Consider the following 22,911-nt stretch of genomic DNA (forward strand, 5'->3'; position numbering starts at 1 on the left):
ACCTGTGATCATCCCACAGCTTTTAAGTTTGTTGTATTCTGTGAATCAGTGACAGAGGGTACAAAAACCAGGGACCAATCAGGACTCACCTGCTGCTGTTTTTCATTTTAGCTTTTAATGTTGAGTTCGTTTCCATAGTATTTGGACTCTTGACATTATGAGAGTCTGTTGCTTTGGCTGAGCCCACAAATGCGTCACTGTTAATCCATTACTTAGATCATTTTGGCACCTTAAACAATATTCCAGCAGCAGCTGTGGCTCTTACACCTCTGCCTCGAAACAGGAACAGTCTGCAGCTCGGCTAGAGTTGATGCTGGTGCAAAGCCATGATCCCTGTCCATTCTGAACGTGTTGCCCTTTCTGAGAGCAGAACGTCTCACCCGGAGCTAACCTCTAATGTGGCTGAGCTGGCTTTCTTGGCACTGTTGTAGACCACACTGTTGTAGCCTTCTCGGTTACGGGCTATTTCAATGGCGAAGAATTGGATCCTGGTTGCTGCAAAGAGAACTTTCTTTAGGATGGGCATGACACTTGGGGATCTTGCTCCAGTTTCCAACTAATACACCACACTTCCCCGCAAAATAGATGCAGAACAAAGGACTGGGAGGGAGGGTGCATGCGCAGTGGGAGGGGCCGTGTTTTCCTTCATCAAGGATGCTCTTGGACTGACCAGCAAAGCCATTCTAGGCATCAGCCTCATGCAGGGGGCTGGACCAAATGGCTCGTGGGATCCCTTCCAACTCCACAGCTATATGACTCTATGACCTGGCCAGAGGAAGCACAACTGAAAGCAGAAAAAAGTTACCTTACCAAATACTGTGTTCTCTTCTGTGTAACCTTTACTGCAATCCAGACGTAGAAGTGTGCCATAATTAAAGTCCTCAACTACTCCGTCAAACTGCAAGCAGAATGGACGCCATTTCTGTGGAGCAAGAGCATTCGGTTACTTCCTGCCCCGCAAGAGTCTCAAGATCAACCAGCCTCAAGCCTCACACCCAACACAAACCTCTTTAGCAGGTTCGGATTTAAGATCCTCCGGGTCGAGCACATCAATCTTAAGATGGCTAAAGTCCTTCCTGAATTCAGTGTAGATCTGGTCGTCAGCTTTGGTAAGTTTCAGGAATTTGGGATCAACTGAAGAAATGAGCTACGCATGGGGAAAGTAGGCAAGGTTTAAGTGGGAAGAACAGAAAACAGGATTGCTACCACCACTCTTTCATCCAGGCTCTTAAGTGACTGAAGCAAGCCTTCTGCACACCAGTTTTGTGATGTAGGGCTCACACTCAAAGCACCTACAAAACATGGGAGGAAAAGACTTTGTGACAAGACCTCAGACTCCAAGGGGCTTTGACAATTATGTGGCCAATCCTGCCACTGGGGGGCTAGGAAAGGGTTGTCCTGTATTGCTCCCAACGCCCTCTAAGGTTGAGGGTGGCTGGCAGCTTTATGCCCAAGGTGTCTAGAGCACGAAGGCTAAACCATAAAAAAAATAAAAATACTCCCATTCCTGCGGAAACGGGAGCTCTTGGCCACAATGCGGTGGATGCCACACCTACATGCTCCACATCTTTCTGTGGCCAGAGGATGCTTATATAACAGTTCCTCAGCCATGAAACTCTGAGCTCCTTTGCTGAGCATCAATTAAGCCCTCGGGGAAGAGAGGAGATATTTTGCAATTGGATTCTATCTAACCCAGTGGGAGGGAAACTGGTGGTCAGAATTAGTGGCTGGGCTCCCAAGGCCAGCCAAAAACTAGCCCTCAATTTATACAATGAAGCAGTCACTGCCGAGGATATTGCCCAATGCTAGCTGAAAAGCCAGCAGAAACAACTGCTCCTGAACTACCTGGAGAGCACCACTGTCGTACAAACATCAATTACCTGGATGTGGGGATGCCCTCAAGTGTGTACACTGAATTAAGGGAGCCAAGCAAAGTGTGCTTTGCCGCAGGAGTGGGACCTGGGAGACCAGGGTTCAAATCCCTGCTAGCCATGAAACTCACTGGGAAAGCTTGGGGGTGGGCCATCGCTGCCTCTCGACCTAACTTACAGGTAAAGGGACCCCTGACCATTAGGTCCAGTCGTGGCCGACTGGGGTTTCGGCGCTCATCTCGCTTTACTGGCCGAGGGAGCCGGCGTACAGCTTTCCAGGTCATGTGGCCAGCATGACTAAGCCGCTTCTGGCGAACCAGAGCAGTGCATGGAAACACCGTTTACCTTCCCGCCACTTGCACTTTGACGTGCTTTCGAACTAAGTTGGCAGGAGCAGGGACCGAGCAACGGGAGCTCACCCCGTCACGGGGATTTGAACCACCGACCTTCTGATCGGAAAGTCCTAGGCCCAGTGGTTTAACCCACAGCGCCACCTGCGTCCCGACCTAACCTATGTGGGGCTTAAACAAAGAGGGGAGGAAAGAACCATGAGTACCACTTCCGAGTTTCTTGGAGAGAAAAAGGGTGGTTATAAATGCAATAAATAAGTGTGCTTGAGCACACAGGCACTCTGTAGACAGAAGCACAGCTCCCCGCCCCCAAATGCCTAAAACCTGCTCTAGGCAAGCAAACGAGACATTTTTGCCACTCTCCTGCCCCTTCCATTCCTCTACCTGGGAGCCTCCATGTCATCCTCCAGGGCTTGGAAGATGCACCTCTTTGCCTTATCTTTTGACACTGGAGGCTTATGTTTCTTTGAACTCAGCTTGTTTTTATACTTGGAAGTTGCATTTATACAGTGGTACCTCAGGGGACGCGGGTGGCGCTGTGGGTTAAAGCCTCAGCGCCTAGGACTTGCTGATCGAAAGGTCGGCGGTTCGAATCCCCGCAGCGGGGTGCGCTCCCATTGCTCGGTCCCAGCGCCTGCCAACCTAGCAGTTCGAAAGCACCCCCGGGTGCAAGTAGATAAATAGGGACCGCTCTGGCGGGAAGGTAAACGGCGTTCCGTGTGCTGCGCTGGCTCGCCAGATGCAGCTTGTCACGCTGGCCACGTGACCCGGAAGTGTCTGCGGACAGCGCTGGCCCCCGGCCTATAGAGTGAGATGGGCGCACAACCCTAGAGTCTGTCAAGACTGGCCCGTATGGGCAGGGGTACCTTTACCTTACCTCAGGTTAAGTACTTAATTCATTCCGGAGGTCCATTCTTAACCTGAAACTGTTCTTAACCTGAAGCACCACTTTAGCTAATGGGGCCTCCTGCTGCCGCCGGAGCATGATTTCTGTTCTCATCCTGAAGCAAAGTTCTGAACCCGAGGTAATATTTCTGGGTTAGCGGAGTCTGTAACCTGAAGCGTCTGTAACCCGAGGTACCACTGTATTGTGTTTGAATCCACCCTGGGGCTTTAGGGCAAATGGTTGTAAACAAATACCGTGGTACCTTGGGTTACATACGCTTCAGGTTACAGACTCTTTGTTGTTGTTGTTTAGTTGTTTAGTCGTGTCCGACTCTTCGTGACCCCATGGACCACAGCACGCCAGGCACTCCTGTCTTCCACTGCCTCCCACAGTTTGGTCAAGCTCATGCTGGTAGCTTCGAGAACACTGTCCAACCATCTTGTCCTCCGTCGTCCCCTTCTCCTTGTGCCCTCCATCATACAGAAATAGTACCTCGGGTTAAGAACTTTGCTTCAGGATGAGAACAGAAATTGTGCTCCGGCGGCGCGGCAGCAGCAGGAGGCCTTTGTTAGCTAAAGTGGTGCTTCAGATTAAGAACAGTTTCAGGTTAAGAACGGACCACCGGAACGAATTAAGTACTTAACCCGAGGTACCACTGTAAGACTAATTAATACCGAGCAGGGGCGACCGGATTGAGGGGCGATGCGGTGTAGGGTTCGTTGTCACCTCCAAAGGCAGGGCCGGCTCCCCTCCTCCTGTGGCCCAGCAAGGCAGAGGGTCCCCCCAGCAGGGAGACCCCCCCCCCTCAATTGCCCACCCCTCCCTCCCCCCCCCACGCCCATAGGACTCACGTTGAAGTAGACCTCGGCGTGCTGGTGGGCCTTCATGGCCCAGATCATCTCCACGGTGGGCTGCAAAGAGAGAGAAAGAGAGAGAGGAGGAGGTCCCAGGCTGCTCCCTGTGTCCCCGCGAGGGTCCGGCCCGCCCCCTGCTCCCCACCCGGCCCCTGGCTCACGTCGTTCCCGTAGGCCTCGGCCGGCAGCGAGAGGGCGGCGGCCGCGGCGGCGGCTTCATGGGCGCCCTGCAAGGTGGGAGAGAGAGAAAGAGAGCCAGTGAGGAAGCGGCGGGGGGGGGGCGACGTCGCCGCCATGGCAACCCGGCCGCCCCTTCCCCTCTTCCGCACGCTCACCAGCGCGGCCAGGCCGCCTCCTGCGGGCGCCGCCATCTTGGTCGCGGGGCTGGGCTGTGCGCAGGCGCCGACGGAAGGGGCGGGGCCCTGGACGCGGGGCGGGGCTTGGCCCCTGGCGGCTGAGCGGGGCAGGGAACTGAGAGCGTCCAGGGCGAGGAGAGGGGCGAGCGGGGTTTGCGCGCCGCCCTCCGCCTTCGGGATGCTTGGTCCCTTGGAATCCATCGCCTGCCACCCCTCCGTCTCTCGTTTCCTTTATTATTATTACTATTATTATTTAAAAAAAAAAAATAATTTTATTATTAGATTTTCCACAATGATAACACAAACCACAAAGCAAAATGATACACGAAAACAGAAAAAGGAAAAAGAAAGGGAACAATAAACAGATAAACAATAACAACAAACTTTGTTGTTTAGTCGTGTCCGACTCTTCTTGACCCCCTGGACCAGAGCACGCCAGGCACTCCTGTCTTCCACTGCCTCCCGCAGTTTGGTCAAACTCATGCTGGTAACCTCGAAAACACTATCCAACCATCTCGTCCTCTGTCGTTCCCTTCTCCTTGTGCCCTCCATCTTTCCCAGCATCAGGGTCTTCTCCAGGGAGTCTTCTCTTCTCATGAGGTGGCCAAAGTACTGGAGCCTCAGCTTCAGGATCTGTCCTTCCAGTGAGCACTCAGGGCTGATTTCCTTCAGAATGGAGAGGTTTGATCTTCTTGCAGTCCATGGGACTCTCAAGTGTCTTCTCCAGCACCATAATTCAAAAGCATCAATTCTTCAGCGATCAGCCTTCTTTATGGTCCATCTCTCACTTCCATACATCACTACTGGGGAAATCATGGCTTTAACTATACGGACCTTTGTTGGCAAGGTGACGTCTCTACTTCTCAAGATGCTGTCTAGGCCTGTCATTGCCCTTCTCCCAAGAATCAGGCGTCTTTTAATTTCAATTCTTCACAAATCCAACCTTTTAAACATCTTGGCTGACTTCCTCAAATCCCTCCCTTCTGAGTTTTCTTGTAATTGAAAGTAATAGCTTTCCAATATCATTATTAAACTAAAACAATTTCCAATTATAGTCCATCTTATTCACTTTTCTTAACATTCTAAATCCCATTTATTTAATTATGACTTAGTTTAATCCTAGGCCTATTTGTTTCTTTCAAGTAATTTCTAACTTTTTATATCATATACATAAGGACCAGGCAGGATTTCTGCCTTTTTTATTATTATTATTAACATATAAAACACATATACATTTACACAATACATGTACACAACAGACTACCTAATTTTCATAACATAAAACATACCTACATTATATAATACCTACCTATACTGTACATATCAACGTACCTACACACCTACCCCACACGGACACCCACCAAGTGACTTGACTTGCAGCCGTTTTTGTTACGCAACTTTATTTTTCCAACTAGCTTGAACACATTTCATTATTTCTTTAATCTCTCCTTCTATCTTAACTTTACTCTCCTTTCAATCTAATCATTTTCTGGATTCACTCAGTATCTGTCAGAAATTCTACTTTTTCCACATGATTTTTTTCAAAAAAAAATTATTACCGTCATTTTCACAAATTTATAAACAAACAAACAAACAAACACAAATCATAATCTTTTTAGAAATTATACTCATTAGCATTGTTAAGTGACTTCCCCTTGGTTGAATTTCCATGCATATCCATTTAACGGTTTTCCAAATCACAGTTCTTATAAAATTTACCTTTAGCTTTAACATCTTTCAATCTTTACCTTTTGAAATTACACAAATTGATTCATCACTTAACATATAAAATCCTAAGCCTATTATCTGCAAGTTATTTCCAACTAATTTAACTTAACATATTTAATTAAATAATCATTACATTTTTCCCATTCTTCTTGGTTTTCTACATAATTTTTTATGTATTCCTTATTCACTTTTTGTACCATATCTCCTCTTATCCGTCTCTCGTTTCGAATGGCATTTCAATGGCTGCTTTTTTCCTGTTTTATTCAACATCTGCGCTCTGTTCTCTGGGAAGGGTTCCTACATCTCAGGGGATGGACTAGATGGGCCTTGGGATTCCTCCTAGCTTGCAATTCTATGATTCTTCGCTCTGTGCAACAGTCAGCGCAACTCACGGGCCGTCAGATCTTTCTCTGAACATATCTTGCAAGCAGTGTGCTCCTTATATTGTATTTTTCCTGTATTACAACCGGTATTCTAAAGTATTCAAACAATAAGAAATAAAATTAAAAGCAACAATTAAAAAGCACACCGCATCTTGCACAGTGGTGCTAAGACCCTGAGCAGTTTTCAAGCGGTCTGGGGGGGTAGTTTGGGAACCACTGATTTATGGCAAGTGCAGGGTGTGAGCTTTGTGGCTGCAGAGCTCTTCTGCTGGGACAGAACTAGGCCTTGCGAGTCACTTGAGAGAGACCCACTCTTGTTGGCTGGGCCTGAAGGGAATTGCGCCCCAGTAACACTTGGAGGGACAAACCTAGATAGCATCTTAAAAAGCAGAGACATCACCTTGCTGACAAAGGTCAGTCCAGTTCAAGCTATGGTTTTCCCAGTAGTGATGTATGGAAGTGAGAGCTGGACCATAAAGAAGGCTGATCGCCAAAGAATTGATGCTTTTGAATTCTGGTGCTGGAGGAGACTCTTGAGAGTTCCATGGACTGCAAGAAGATCAAACCTCTCCATTCTGAAGGAAATCAGCCCTGAGTGCTCACTGGAAGGACAGATCCCGAAGCTGAGGCTCCAATATTTTGGCCACCTGATGAGAAGATTCCCTGGAAAAGACCCTGATGTTGGGAAAGATGGAGGGCACAAGGAGAAGGGGACAACAGAGGACGAGATGGTTGGACAGTGTTCTCGAAGCTACCATCATGAGTTTGACCAAACTGCGGGAGGCAGTGGAAGTCAGGAGTGCCTGGCGTGCTCTGGTCCATGGGGTCACGAAGAGTCGGACACGACTGAACGACTCAACAACAACACTTGGAGGGTGAGGTACAGAGATACTGCTGCCGCAGCCCCTCCAGCTCCAGAGCAAAGGGGCACAAGCCTTCTGCTATGCAGGGAGGAGCTTCAACTTGTGGGCCGCCTCCCTTTTTTTGTTACATGTGTTGAGAACAGGGGGCAGTTGGATGCCTCCAGGAAGCCCACCAGCAGGACAGAAGTCTTCTGCAGCTTCTGTTCTCTAGCAGGTGGTATCCAGTGGTACACTGCCTCTGATGCCGGAGGTTCCATATAGACATCCTGACTGGTTGCCTTTGGTAGCCTCCTCCTCATCGCATTCGTCCAATCCACTTTGATAGCCATCTAAGCCTCCAGCCACCACCTCGTCTTGTGGCAGTGCGTTCCAAAAGTTCAGCTACATTGGCAAAGAAAAAGTGTTTTACATGCGTTGTTAATAATAATAATAATAATAAAATTTATTTATACTCCGCCCTCCCCAGCCAAGGCCGGGCTCAGGGCGGCTAACAACCAATAATAAAAACAAGTTGAATGAATACAACTTAAAAACAAGATTAAAATACAGTGGTACCTCGGGTTACATACGCTTCAGGTTACATACTCTGCTAACCCAGAAATATTACTTCGGGTTAAGAACTTTGCTTCAGGATGAGAACAGAAATTGTGCTCTGGTGGCGCAGTGGCAGCAGGAGGCCCCATAGGCTAAAGTGGTGCTTCAGGTTAAGAACAGTTTCAGGTTAAGAACGGACCTCCAGAACGAATTAAGTACTTAACCCGAGGTACCACTGTACCACTGTGCGGGAGGCAGTGGAAGACAGGCGTGCCTGGCGTGCTCTGGCCCATGGAGTCACGAAGAGTCGGACACGACTAAACGACTAAACAACAACAACAAACCACTGTACAACATTAGAACATTAAAATTCACTTTAACACTGTGACACCAGATGGCGCTGTGGAGTTTCGTTTTTGCTAACCTGATTTCTCAATACAAAGTTTAAAACACGTTTAACCGAAACATTTCTTTGATGTGTCTAGATCCTGTATCTCCCTGCAGTTGCTATCTAACTTGACAGCGAGAGGGGGAAACTTGCTTCTCTCTTTACTACCTCTGCCCATGCCTTTATCGTATCTTCTGTCATGAGTTCCTTGGAGAAAACGGTGGCAGTATGCAAATACTGTAGTAGTATTTGTCATGATGAAGATGCACCTGAAATCAAAGTAATCGGCTGCCCTACCATTTGTAGCCCCCAGAGGACACCAGAGCACTGCAGTACTGCCCGCTGCCTGCTGATGTCGGCTGCTGCTGCTGCTGTGTTTTGCCCGTTTACGCAGCAGGCTCTTTGCAAGGAGGGGATGCGTGGAGGGGGGGGGGGGCATCTTGGCCAGGGATGAAAGCGGCCCGCCGCTTCTGCCAGAACCTCCCGTCGCCTTATAACGGTACGCTAATGAGCCCCGTGAGGCAACGTGGGGGTCAGACCACCCCAAAACATCGAGGCGCTTGAGGCTGAAACTCCGAGCTGCACGGAGACAATCAGGCTAATTCAAAGGACGCGAAATTCCCCGGAGAGGCGCTGGCGGCCCCCCTGCGCTGCCCCCGACGCGCCAGGCCCGTCCATCTTGCCACGCAGGGCGGCTCCAGCAGCAGGCAACGTCCTCGGGGCGGGTGGCTGCGTGTGCGCCGGAGCTGCCCCGGTGGCGCGCCCTGCCGGGGATGCCAAGAAGCCCCTGACCAAAAGGAGGGCGACGCTTCCACCGCCCCCTTTCCCTCGTCCTGGCTGGGGGGCAGGACAGTCGAGCTCCATGGCGAGTTAACCCTCCCGCTCACGGATCGTGCGCCCTCCCCGGTCTAAAGACCATCCGAAGGGGGCATGGAGAAGGACGAGACGGGGCGGGGGTGCAGGTGTGCCTCCAGGCAGACCCTCCTCTCCCCTCTCCGTTATGGCAGATCGCCAGCTCCAATCCTGCCCGGGGTCTGCGCGCCCCGAGCTGCCATCACCCAGCTCCAAGCTGCCGGGCGCGCACGCAGGCGCCGGGGCCGGGCTCCAGGGATGGTCTCGCTGGGGAGGCGCCTTCGGTGGAGGCTAGGCGCTGTCCGGCCGGCCCCGCGGCCCCCCAGGACGTCTGCCCGGCGAGAGGAGGAGGAGGGGGCTGCCGCTCGCTCGCTCGCCTCTCCCCCCGCCTTGCGCAGCGGCAGCAGCGGCTGCTCCTCCTCCCCACGCGGGTTGCTGCGGGAGGCGGCCGGGCGGTCGCGCTGGCAACGCGCAGCGCCAGGCGAGAGATGCGGGAGGCGGCAGCAGCAGCAGCAACGGGGATGGCGCCGCCGCCGGGAAGGACCAGCGCCCCGCCCGCCGCCGGGCCCGCGTCGCGCCTCTGAAGGTAGGCGAACGGCTCCAAGGGCGGGCAGAGGCCGGCGGGCCAGGCGCGGCGCAGGTGGGGCGGCCGGCTGGGCCCAAGCTCTGCCCGGCTCCAGAGGACGCCTATTGCTGCCTTGCAGGGCGAGGCTGCGCCACCGCCCCGGCCAAGGGCATCTAAGCGCCTGGCACCGGGGCGAGGCGCTAGGGCGCGCGAGGAGGCATCGCCCTGGCCCTTGGCTCCCGGTACCCGGAGCTCCCGGCAGGAGCAGCTCCACGTCCAGGGGAAGCCGGCCCTGCTGCTGCTTTGCGGGGGGGGGGGCGGGTTGCATGGGACCCCCCCAGAATTGGAGTCGCGGGGAATCGGTCTATGGAAATGGAATCAATCCGAGCTGGGTCGCCGGCTGCTTCCTCGTAGCGGCGCTCGGAGAAGCCCTTTCCGGAAGGGTCTGTCCAGCTTGGACTGAAGTCCCCTCCCCCGCCTTGGGCCTTTTAAATCGGGCTCTCCGATGGTCCCGTCCCGTCTCCCAGCTGCCCGCCCTCCACCTGCCCTGGTGGTCTTTGTAGGATGGAGAAGCCCCTCGGGGATGAACGAGAGATCTTTGCAGAGGCAACAGCCCGGCACCGAGCCTGGGCGCGGAAGCGATTGCTGCGTCGGATCCCTCGGCCTTGCCAGCGGGGAGGGTTCCGGCGCAGGGTCCGTAGGGGGCGCCACTGAGCCATTTGGGGAAGGGGCAGAGCGTGAGCAGGGTGTAGCAGTTGAATGGAGTAGGAGGCGGGCAGGGTGAGCTTTCTTCAAACTACCTGGGCGAGGGAGCGCAGGAGTGCGCAGACAGGGCTGGCCTCGAAGGCGGGGGCTCCAAGCCCCTCTTGTGGGGGGGATTGAAGCACCTTTGGGCGCGGGATGGGGAAGGTGTCACGATGACTCTCAGCTCGTGGGGATGCGGTGGGGGCAGATAAGTCATGGCCTGGAGGGCGTCAACCTCCGAAACAGGTGCAGCGCTGCACCTGTTGGGCGCCCGTCAAAGACAGGGGCGGTATGTGCGAGGCTGAGGCGGGGGTCCAAACCCAGCGCGGGCTGGCAGCTCTAGAGCCTCCCCGGCTAGGCGAGGCAAGTGCAGGGCCTGATCCTCCGGCCCAGAGGCGGCCCGGCCCCTGGCGGCCCCCGTCTCTCCCCGCAGGCCTCCTCCTCCAGCCGGGCGCGGCCCGCTGGTGCTTCGTCACGACGCTCCGCTCGCTGGCTGGCTGCTTCCCCGGCGGCGGCGGGCGGAGGCTCCCAGGCACACAACGCGCGCGCCCTCGGAGCGGCAGCCTTCGGCGTCGGGTGCTCGGCGCTGCCCGCGCAGTCCCCGCAAGCAGCAGCCTCGCTCGCCCGGCCTGGTAAGTGGCGACTTTCTACGGAGGCAGGAGGCAGTTGGGGGTACACCTGTTGGGTTTTTGTCTGTCGTAGACCTCTCAAAAGACAGAGCGGGGGGGGGGGCAATAAGCCAGTCCGGCCTGGGCCCCCTTTCCTCCCCAAGCTAGCTGGGAATCGCTCCTTCCTTCCGTTGCGCCTCCTGCGTAATTGGACTAATTTTGGCGGCCGTCGAGCGGGAGGCGGCTTGGGAAGCGTCGCCCAGGCCGGGCCGAGCTGAGCTGCTCCTTTCCGGGGGGAGCTCCGTAAGGCACCCCCGGCGGACTCTGCCTTGCTGTTCCTCACAGCCTGGGAAGGGCGAGGCCAAGAGCGCCAGTCTCGGCGTCTAACCAACCAGATTAAGCAGGGTTGCCAACTATTTTCCGGCGCGGCTCCTGTGCCACATGTCGAGCTCCAACTGCGCACACGAACACAGATGCCGGGATGGCGGTCGGGACTCCGGGGGATAGGAAGCGCTGCTTGACGGCGTGAATCGGGCCCCGTCGGGCTGTTGTTAAAGGCACGGGAGTCCGGCCAAGAAAAGTTGGCAGCGGAGTTTTCGAGGGAGGGTCGTCCGCTGGGGTTCGCCAGGGTAGAAAGTTGGCTCCGGCGACCTTTTCCAAGTTCCTGTCCGAGTCTCCTCGAGAGGACTGGCCTCGCTCCCGTCCAGGCCCCTCCGCGAGGTGTTTTGGGGTTGGGCCTCCTCCCTGCTCCCTGGTAAAGGCTAAGAAGGGATCGGGAGCAGTCGAGCCAACGGCTGGCAGGCTGGCAGGTCAGCCTCTCCCGGACTGGACGTGCCCGGGGGTCCCCCGAGAGCTCCGACGGGCGTGGCAGCCTCCGGCGTCTAAAGTTTGAAAAGGAGCTTTTATTGGCGCGGGAGCCGCCGAGCGCGTAATTCGCCTTGCAAAGCCTCCCTCGACGGCTGCGGCGCTTTCGGCCGCCCCTGCCAGCGTCGCCCTCCGCGGTTTGCAAGAGGCGACCCCCGGGAAGCGATTCCGGAGCGGGACCCCACACACACACCCCTCTGCGCGCGCGCACACACACACCCACACCCGCGCGCTCAAACCGCGTGACGGCTGCTTCACTGGACTGGGACGCGGGGCCGTTAATGCCCGAGTTGCCCCTGGTGGAAATTAAAGTCTTCCACGTATCTGCCCCACTCGTCTTTCTTCCTTTATTTTCAGGGGAGAAGCGGTGCAAAAGGCCCCCGTTTTGTCCGCCACATGAGATCTCTACCTGCAACCCTGACAGAGCTGTTCTTGCCAGTCAGTGTGGGCAGTATGTGGCTAGGTGGGCCATTGAGCTGACTGCCCAAGGCAACTTCCAGTGCGCCCCTGTGGCTCAAAGCCCCCCGCCCGCCAAGCTCAGGAGCTTCTTTGTCAGACCCACAAACAGTGCAAGGAAGAAAAAGAGGGGTGCCAAGGGTGCGGGAAGGAAGCCCCGGATGTTTTGAGGCTGGGAGGGCGGGGCAGAGGAAGCAAACTCCGCTTAGCCCACCTGGGCCAGCCTGAGACTTTCCTGCTGAATCGGGGCCCCAGATCCTGGAAATGGGCTGTAGAGAATCAGTAGAGGCTTCTAGGTCCTTTTTCCTGCTCCAGACTGAATATCCCACCTGCTCTTTGGTGCGGAAAATTGTCAAGGGGGACAAAGCCCAGGGGGTTGGACTAGATGACCCATTGGGTCCCTTCCAACTCCACAGTTCTGTGAATCTATGATTCTGTGCTGCTGTTGGCTGTGATTAAAAGAGAGAAAGAGTGGCACGCAAGGCCCCACTCACAGTCCGCTGAGGGGCATCCTGACGATGCTCCTGATTCCCACACTAGGGAAGCAATTTTATGGGGGGGTGGGGGGGTGGATACTCCCTCCTCCATCAAGGGCTCTTGGACGGAAGCCTTGCTCGAAAAACAGATTGCCGTGACATGAGATCCTCTTTAGTACAGAAGAAGGGTCCTGCCCAGTGGGACAGGAAGGCGTGGGTGTCCCTAGCCCCCTCCCCCACCTACTGGAGGTAGAGCATAGCCATCAAGCCTAGTGGTCACCCACCACCTCCTCCTCCTCCACCAATCTGCCTAAATTCCCTTTAAGGTCAGCCAAGTTGGAAGCCATCATGGCGTCATTGGTTGTGGGAGCAAATTCCTTAGTTTGTGCTGAGTGGGGAAAGTCCTGAGCCTTGAAACATTCTGCTTCCTTGGGTCCCCCCCCCCCCCCAATTTCTAAGTGATTCGTGTGCCGCTGCCAAGTGACTCTCTCACAGCCACAGAAGACCTCTCCTCTTCTTCCCAACTTTTTCCTTCAGCAGTATCTACTGTTGGGGGGGACGGGAGGTATTCACCCTCATCACTGCATGGCAAGGGGGTCGCAAGTGGGGGAAGACTCACAGTCTTTATGGGGTGCCAGTGGAAGACCTCAGGGGTGCCATTTCACAGCTGCGCAGCACCAGATTTGTTTAACGGCCACCCTTATCTCCACATGTTTACTGACAAGGGTGGCACTGTGGGTTAAACCACAGAGCCTAGGACTTTCCAATCAGAAGGTCGGTGGTTCGAATCCCTGTGACAGGGTGAGCTCCCATTGCTCGGTCCCTGCTCCTGCCAACCTAGCAATTCGAAAGCACGTCAAAGTGCAAGTAGATAAATAGGTACCGCTCTGGTGGGAAGGTAAACGGCGTTTCCGTGTGCTGCTCTGGTTCGCCAGAAGCGGCTTAGTCATGCTGGCCCCATGACCTGGAAGCTGTACGCCGGCTCCCTCAGCCAATAAAGCGAGATGAGCGCCGCAACCCCAGAGTCGGCCACGACCGGACCTAATGGTCAGGGGTTCCTTTACCTTTTTAAGGAGTCTCAAAGCGGCTAACATTCTCCTTTCCCTTCCTCCCCCACAACAAACACTCTGTGAGGTGAGTGAGGCTGAGAGACTTCAGAGAAGTGTGACTAGCCCAAGGTCACCCAGCAGCTGCATGTGAAGGAGCGGGGAATCGAACCCAGTTCACCAGATTACGAGTCCACCGCTCTTAACCACTACACCACACTGGCTCCCTTGGAAGCTCCTTTGGAAGGAAAGGATTGTTGGAGGCAGCAGGAGTGCCCGCTTGACCCCGTGACCATGGGTGCCTGAGGCAGTGGGTGTCATGCAGCGTACATGGCCCTGGCACCCAAAATTGTGGGTGCCCAGCCCCTTCATGGGAAATTTTGTGGGTGCTCGGGCATCTCTTTGCCTACTGTGAAAACTCGATACTGGCCTAGGTGGGCCATTGACCTGATCCATCAGGCTCTTCTTACGTTCTTGTGTTACATTTGGGGCTTTAAGGGGGAAGGTGACTCATATAGGATGCAGATAATTCACCCAGCCTCTCTGCAATTTCCTTTTCATCCTTTAGCACACCTTCCCCTCCCCATGCCATCTAATGTCCCAACTCCCTCCCTAGTTGTTCCGCCTGGCCTTTGGCTTGGAATCAACTTGATCCCCTCCCCCTCTTTCCTTTTTCCTTTCTCCTTCTGTGTTGGAACTCCTATTTGGGGACTTCCCTGGCTTTTTTCTGGCCCATGTAGGACCAGTCTGGATAGTTAGCCTTGACGTTTTTATCCCCAGAAAAGTTTTTGATTGAGTTTTTCCACTGAAATGAGGCTGCATTTTAATGTTTTAATGTTGTATTTTAATCTTGTTTTTTAAGCTGTATTTCAATCAATTGTTTTTATATTTGGTGTTAGCCGCCCAGAGCCCAGTCTTGTCTGGGCAGGGTGGGGTATAAATAAAATTTGTTATTATTATTATTATTAGTTGGTCCCCTGGTACTAATGCGCCTGGCAGTTTGTTTTCATGTTGGTCTTGGTGTTTTTTTTACTTTGGTGAGAGATGCTCTCCTTTCCAAACGCCTTGAGCTTTCCAGCTACTTGTTCCTGGAGCCCCTGCTCAGTGCGAGCTGGGAGGTTTCCTGTGTCTCTCCTGGCAAAGGAAAGGGATGTTTTACAAGCCATCGGCACTTCAGAGAGCAGCTCCCTCCTGGGGCTCAGGGTAAGGCCCAAATGGCCGAGGAGATTAGCTGTCTGGTACCAGTCGCTGGGGTGGGCAGTTTGAATCCCCATGACGGGGTGAGCTCCCTTTGCTCGGTCCCTGCTCCTGCCAACCTAGCAGTTCAAAAGCACATCAAAGTGCAAGTAGATAAATAGGTACCACTCCGGCGGGAAGGTAAACGGTGTTTCCTTGCGCTGCTCTGGTTCGCCAGAAGCAGCTTAGTCATGCTGGCCACATGACCCGAAAGCTGTACGCCGGCTCCCTTGGCCAATAAAGCGAGATGAGTGCTGCAACCCCAGAGTCGGCCACGACTGGACCTAATGGTCAGGGGTCCCTTTACCTTTACCAGTGAGACAGGAAAGAATAGAAGGAGATGCTTCATGCTGAATTGGACGAAGAGGCTGAGAGCCAGAAGGGAGCAGGGGAATGTCCCCAAAGATGCCTGTCCCAGCTTCTGAAGAATCATAGAAACGTAGAGTTGGAAGGGACCCAAACAATACCTGATGAAAGGGGGGACTTTCAGAGGGGGGATTAAGATGGACATGAGAGTTGCTTGGGGGTCTCCAGGAAAAATGGGCTGGGGTATGGAGAGAGGAGGAAGAGAGAATCAGGTGGGAGGCAGAGAGATCTGGAGGGAATCGTGTCCCCCTTTGGGGGATCAGCCACGTGGTCATTTTGGTATGCAGTTCATGAGTTGTAAGAATGTTTGCCACACATTTTGAATGAAGCGAAAGCAAATTCCTCTTGACACAGGCAATCCTGTTAAATTAAAATCAGCTTAGCTGTGAGACGAACTGCGAGATCTAGACCTCCAGATTGTTGCGATGGACAGGGGCACACTTTTTTGTGTGAGTTGCCCCTCCGGTGATGAGGCAGCTGTGACTTTTCTATGTCCGAACAAGCGGCAGCTGTCCATCTCCAGGGTGCAGGTTAGGCTACTGCGGTGCGAGGAGCTGCCCTTGAATGCTGATCAGAGGCTTCTGCCAGTGTGTGTTGTTAGAGTCTGTCTCCTGATAGCATTGGGTTGTGGGGTTCTGCTACTCTTGTGCTCCAGTGTCCTGGCTGGCTCACACTTCAAAAGTTCTGTGTTAACTGATAAAGAAAAACCACTTGGGGACCAAGACTATAAAAACTGGCCCCTGTCCTATTTCTCCAGTCTGCTGAGAGCCCCCTTCTATTCCTTTTGTCCCATCCACATAGTGGACCCATCAGACGTTCTGGGAATTTTGGAACTCCTCTGTCAAAGCTTTTGTAGGAAGCAACCTAAGACCTGGCATTTGGTGCCCAGTGTCCGACTGGAATGGGTGTGTTCCTAATTGGAGATGGTATGGATTTGGCATGTGTGTTTTATTCTGTTCTTTTTTATGAATTTCGTGGCCTAGCACCAATTTTCAGGATGTATTTTATTTATTTCATGAAATGTGTAGACTGCTTGGTTGTAAAAAAACACACACACACACACACCCCACACACTTCAAAGTGTTTACAGAAAGATAAAACAATAAAACGTTCCATAAGAAGAATGAACAACAAGAATTTAAAACTTTCAGAAAGTTAAATTAAATATAGACTAAATACAGATTAAAACTCGCATCAACTTGCTAAACGTCTGGACAGTCTTGACCAAAGAAAAATGTTTTAGCGGGTGCCCAAAAGAGTGCAGGGAATGTTCCAGCTTTATGTCAATAGGAAGTGTAGAAAGACCAGGTTCTTACAAATGCAGAAAAGGTTTGATGTGACGCGTGTAACAGTGCCAGTTCTGCTTATCAAAGCAGTACATTCAGGATGTCACTGAATGTAGCTCCTCTGAGGAGACCTGTGGAGCCTCCACACCAACATAGAGGCAGTCTGCCTTCAAGTTCTACTTAGCTGGGTCAGGTGGCCATTGGCCTCAAGCCCTGGCTCTGAGTTTCTCAGGTGTATCCAGTTGGCCACTCTTGGCAACACAGAACACTGGACTGAAGATGCTCTTGTGGACCTTCAGGAGCTGGGTCTAGTCCAGATTGGTCGATTATGTTCTTATATTTTTATCTCACCTTCATTCCATCATGGAACCCAAGGAGGCATGGATGAGGCACTCCCAGGTGGTCCCATCCAGGCACTGGCCAGACCTGCCTACCTTCAGCAAAGTAGTGCCCACACATACCTGCAGACCAAACCCCTGGGAATTAGGGAGGGCTAGTGAGGTCGGATCCAGCAAGACAATGCTTAGGTTTCATTCTGAGGATTGGGAAAACCAGTCCATGTTCATCATGATGGGAGAGTCTATGAGAAGTGGCAAGAGGCATGTTGGCTTCCCAAATGCTGACTTCATAAACAGATAAACCATTTTCCTGCCTCCTCTCTGGAAAATGTTGGAATGTTGTGGGTAGCAGGAAAGGATATGTTGATTAAATATTGTCCTTCCTAACTCACGCTTGTGAGTTTATTCACACAGCAGAGTACATTCCCCTCTTTACACAGCAGGAAGCTAGTTGCACATTTGTTGTTGTTGTTGTTTAGTCGTTTAGTCGTGTCCGACTCTTCGTGACCCCCTGGACCAGAGCACGCCAGGCACTCCTGTCTTCCACTGCCTCCCGCAGTTTGGTCAAACTCATGCTGGTAGCTTCGAGAACACTGTCCAACCATCTCATCCTCTGTCGTCCCCTTCTCTTTGTGCCCTCCATCTTTCCCAGCATCAGGGTCTTTTCCAGGGAGTCTTCTCTTCTCATGAGGTGGCCAAAGTATTGAAGCCTCAGCTTCACGATCTGATTAAGCAATCCAATTTGGCATGCCCAGATTGGAGTATATTCCTGGTAAGACCCCTTTGATTCCCTCCTAAAAGAATGACACAACAGTCTTCTTTTAAAAGTAATAAGAAGTTTACTCACATTCAGTTCACAGTTGGTTCGCTGAAGGCAGGCTTTAGAGCTACAGAAAAGGGTTTGAGTTCATCCCATGTGGGAATTCATCCCACATGCTGCTAGCTGAGAGCCAGCAGTGCAGTCCAAGAGAAGAAAAGGCATTAAAAGAGGAATGTGGCTGCGTGACTGGACCTTTTGTGGGGTCTAGAAGGGTCACACCCACCTACCTGGTCACATGAAAAGGAAGGATGCTCCAGACCAGGTGTAACAGGAAGTTCAACTGGCTGGACCAACACTCCCCTGCATGTCCACCCTAGGCAAACAGGAAATGTTGTATTTGACTGCTTATGTTACATCCCACAGAAAAGCCTCCCCGTCAGCCGAGATGCTTCTAGGGGGATGTAGGAGTTTGCCTTGTGCCAAGCCTAGCCACTGGTCTGTCTAGCTCAGGGACCAGGGTTGTCCACATCAGCAGTGGGAAGCCTCTGAACCTTCCATCCCACCTTCAAGATGTTGCTGCAGCACAGTTGCTTTCACCCCCTGCCCATGGTCCATGTTGCTGGCTGAAGGTGAGGGTTGCGGGGAGTCCAGCAGCACCTGAAGATGCCACCGGTTGAACAAGGCTGTTTTCCAGCCATGGGATGGAACTGGGCACCTTTCTGGGTGCAAAACATTTACCCTTCCAGAGAGCAAAGACCCCTGTTGGGCAAGACTGCAGTGGACCCTGCCTGCAACAGATCCTGTCCTGGTTGGCTCTCAGCTTAGGAGCACTTCTTTATCCTTAGAGCGTTGGAGAGGAGGACATGAGGAGCCCTTAGTTAAGCAGACAGGATGGCACAAAGATTGGGGGGGGGGGAGTCTCCAGCTGATGGGGAAGGGGGGGCCCTTCCAGCTGCCAGATTTATGCAAATGCCCTGACCTCTTCTCCCCTCCCCCCATTGCCTCACCACAAAAGAACTTGGGAAATGTCACCCGGCTGCTCTCTGCTCTTCCGTGTTCTGGACATTCAGATCCAGAGTTTTGGGAGCACAGCACTGCCAGGGCTGGGCTGCCAGGGAAGGCTGAAAGGTCTGTCTTTTCCCACCAAGCAGCCCTCCCTAAAGCACTTGTGCACATCCAGGCACACAGTGGATGCCTGGACAGGGAAGGCCCTTAGCTGGCTGATAAGGTTTGTGCCAGAAAGACTCTGAGAGAAGGCACTGCGGGGCTGGGGACGGGGAGGAGAATGTCAGCCAGAAAGTTTGAGTTTCTTTTTTAAGTTTGCAGGGTCCTGGTTGCTGCTTCCGCTGCCTATGTTGCGCCTCTCGTTTCTGAGAACGGGAGGGTGGTGCCCTTTCTGTGCCTTGAAAACTCACTACTTTGCACACCTCCAAAAGGTGTTGGGAAAGGATAAGAAAAGGGCAGCCAAAATGATCAAAGGGGTTTTGTGACACACACCCCCCAAAAAAAGGTTGCAGAGTTTGGGACTTTTCAGTTTAGAACAGAGGTTATCAACCTTTCTGAGTCCATGCTCCCTTGACCAAATACCTGCTTTCAGCGGCACCCCTGTGGGGCTCAGGATCCCAGTTATGTCACCCCTTGCCTGCCGAGCTGGCAGCCCCTCACCCCTTTTCGAACACCCTCCCTTGTGGGGTGTTCCCTCAGCCTCCTCTCCCCTCTCCTTGAGAGTCCTCAGGGCAGCCACTGCTGCCATCCTGGTCTCTGGGCTATATCCCCTGCCCCAGAGAGAGGTGCCCCACAGGGGCCTGGGCCAGCCCCAGAGGCACCATTTGCCTGGGGAGCTTATAGCCAGGGTCTTTGGGAGCCAGAGATGTGAGAGGACATCTGAGGAGGGAGGGAAGGAAAGAGGGCCAGAGGCCAGTGTTGCCCACTGCACCCCTGACCATCATTCAAGGCACCCCAGGGTACCACGGCACACTGGCTGAAAACCATTGGTTTAGAGGAAAGGCAAGTAAGAGGCAACATAGTGGAAGTTTGTAAAATGATGCATGGCTTGGAGGAAGGGGAAAGAGGAACGTTTTCTTCCCTCTCTCACAACACTAGAAACCAGGCTTCCTCAACCTCGGCCCTCCAGATGTTTTTGGCCTACAACTCCCATGATCCCTAGCTAGCAGGACCAGTGGTCAGGGAAGATGGGAATAGTAGTCTCAAAACATCTGGCGGCCACTGGCCTGACCCAGCAGGCTCTTATGTTCTTACAAGGTAAAAAAAAATTCTGCTGTTTGTTCCTTTGTGATGAGTCCTGACTCTTCCATCTCCCTGCATTTGTCCGCCTCCCCAACCCCCCAGGACACTGAGCTTCTAGGTCTCAGGCAGACCCAGGCTCTTTTCTGCTTCCTGATCCTGTTAACTTGAGATGCTGCTGGGGGATTGAACCTGCAGAGTGTCTGTTCTGCCACGGAGCTTTGCAGGGAATTCCAGAGCAGGCAAATCCCTCCTCAGCCAGCGGAAGGTTCCTTGGGCGAGGCAGGAGCTCAGTCCTTTTGCTCACAGTGTGGCCTGCCAGCTCTAAAGACTCTGGAGAAGTTCCAACATGGGGGAAGAGGGGATCTCGCCACCCAGATTTGAGGGGAGGCACTGAATAGGGACGTGGGTGGTGCTGTGGGTTAAATCACAGAGCCTAGGGCTTGCCGATCAGAAGGTCGGCGGTTTGAATCCCCGCGACGGGGTGAGCTCCCGTTGCTTGGTCCCTGCTCCTGCCAACCTAGCAGTTCGAAAGCACCTCAAAGTGCAAGTAGATAAATAGGTACCACTCTGGCGGGAAGGTAAATGGCGTTTCCGTGCGCTGCTCTGGTTCGCCAGAAGCAGCTTAGTCATGCTGGCCACATGACCCAGAAGCTGTACGCCGGCTCCCTCGGCCAATAAAGCGAGATGAGCGCCGCAACCCCAGAGTCGGCCACGACTGGACATAATGGTCAGGGGTCCCTTTACTTTTACCTTTACTGAATAGGGAAAGTCAGTTTGGCAACATCAATTGAATGATGGCTCTTTCAGGGCAAATATAAAAATCAATCAAGAAGCAGTGGCAAGGGTTTTAGGTACGTGGGCAAGGACTGCCAATCTCCTGGGTGTCCTGTGGGTAGCAGAATAGGCTGTGACGATGTTATTAGTCCATAATACCATAGGAAGAGTCTGCATCCTGTTCTCAGTGGCCAACGAGATGCCCACAAGCAGGATTTGAGCACAAGAGCACTCGTCCCTCCTGCGGTTTCCAGCAATTGGTGGTAATAATAATAATAATAATAATAATAATAATAATAATAATAATAATAATAATAATTTATTACTTATACCCCGTCCATCTGGCTGAGTTTCCCCAGCCACGCTGGGCAGCTCCCAATCGAGTGTTAAAAACAGTACAGCATTAAATATTAAAAACTTCCCTAAACAGGGCTGCCTTCAGATGTCTTTTAAAGATAAGATAGCTGCTTATTTCCTTCCCATCCGTTCCACAGAGCGGGCACCACTACTGAGAAGGCCCTCTGTCTGGTTCCCTGTAACCTCACTTCTCGCAATGAGGGAACTGCCACAAGGCCCTTGGCGCTGGATCTCAGGGTCCGGGCTGAACAATGGGGGTTATTATTATTAACCTTGTGAGATAGGTGAGGCTAAGAGGCAGCAACAGGCCCCAAATCACCCAGCGACCTTCATGACTGAATAAGGACTTGAATCCTGGCCTCACAGGCAGTGGCGTAGCGTGGGTTGTCAGCACCCGGGGCAAGGCAAGTAATTTGCGCCCCCTAACCCGTGGATTTGCGCCCCCTAACCCGTGGATTTGCGCCCCCTAACCTGTGGATTTGCCCTAACCCCAGATGTTGCGCCCGGTGCGGCCGGCCCCCCCTGCACCCCCCACACTACGCCACTGCTCACAGGTCCAACGCTCTCTTGTAGCTGATGAGGAATAAATAACCTCTGAGCCCCAAAGCACCATCTGCACTGAGGCCAATGGGACCTGGCCTCTTACCCATTGCAGAAGCAGCCACCTTGCTCCAGCCTCCCTCTGCTGAGAACACATCATTCTGCTCCTGGGCCTGGCTCTGAGGTTCCTTTTTGGTTCCCAGCCCCCTGCTCCTCTGCAGCCCTGAAAGGCAGCCTCTCTCTCTCTCTCTCTCTCTCTCTCTCTCTCTCTCTCCCACATGTACACCAGAGCACGATGAGTAGGCTAATCCTGCTTTTAATCGCAGATTATGCATCCCATGACCCCCTCCCTGTCTATCAGAACCAGGCAGTGTGGCTTCCCCTTCACAGAGGACCCGGGTTCCAGGGCTAGCCCAATATATTTGGGTGCCTAGTGCAAAATTCCCCCCTTCGCTCCCTCCCCATTACACGCAGAGAAATTGACACGGGTCCTAGTCCATAGTGGATTTCTCTCCATTGCAGTGAGCAAGCATGCTCTTGTTTCATGGCCCCTTGGTTTCAGGGGAACTCACACAAGAAAACATACAGGTGGCCTGTTATATTATGTTGCTGTTTATTTATATGCCGCCTTTCAGCCAGAAAGGCGGCTCCCAAGAATAAACAAGTACAGTGATGCGAATGACAAAATATTGCAGTACAGCAAACATAAAAAGCTAAAGGTAAAGGTACCCCTGCCCGTATGGGCCAGTCTTGACAGACTCTGGGGTTGTGCACCCATCTCACTTAAGAGGCCAGGGGCCAGCGCTGTCCGGAGACACTTCCGGGTCACGTGGCCAGCGTGACAAAGCTGCATCTGGCGAGCAAGCGCAGCACACGGAAACACAGTTTACCTTCCCGCCAGTAAGCGGTCCCTATTTATCTACTTGCACCCGGGGGTGCTTTCGAACTGCTAGGTTGGCAGGCGCTGGGACCGAGCAACGGGAGCGCACCCCGCCGCGGGGATTCGAACCGCCGACCTTTCGATCGGCAAGCCCTAGGCACTGAGGCTTTTACCCACAGCGCCATCCGCATCCCTTACAGCAAACATACCAGCATGCCAATACAATCCTATACAAGTCTAAACTAAACGCCTGACATTGCCAAAAAGACAGCTGATTATTCCCCACAAAAACTCTGAGAGAGC

General features: G+C 53.0%; 2 protein-coding genes across 2 annotated transcripts in view; one reads left to right on the forward strand and one right to left on the reverse strand.

The window, feature by feature from the left end:
* Positions 1 to 96: 96 nt before the first annotated feature.
* PBDC1 (polysaccharide biosynthesis domain containing 1) lies at positions 97 to 4,442 on the reverse strand. Its single transcript, XM_028741244.2, has 6 exons — positions 4,297 to 4,442; positions 4,123 to 4,188; positions 3,959 to 4,018; positions 1,007 to 1,147; positions 811 to 922; positions 97 to 495 (listed from the first exon to the last, which is right to left on the reverse strand). The coding sequence occupies exons 1-6, from the start codon at positions 4,330 to 4,332 to the stop codon at positions 377 to 379; spliced, it is 534 nt and encodes a 177-aa protein (XP_028597077.2). The 5' UTR covers positions 4,333 to 4,442; the 3' UTR covers positions 97 to 376.
* A 4,804-nt stretch (positions 4,443 to 9,246) lies between these two features.
* DMTN (dematin actin binding protein) overlaps positions 9,247 to 22,911 on the forward strand; it is a 64,104-nt gene continuing 50,439 nt past the window's right edge. Inside the window, exon 1 of the mRNA XM_077931201.1 lies at positions 9,247 to 9,651. The gene's annotated coding sequence lies outside the window, so the exon portion shown is untranslated. The remainder of the gene's footprint in view (positions 9,652 to 22,911) is intronic.

This window comes from Podarcis muralis, chromosome 7 (genome assembly GCF_964188315.1).
Source record: "Podarcis muralis chromosome 7, rPodMur119.hap1.1, whole genome shotgun sequence".
In the NCBI taxonomy this organism is placed as follows: domain Eukaryota; kingdom Metazoa; phylum Chordata; class Lepidosauria; order Squamata; family Lacertidae; genus Podarcis; species Podarcis muralis.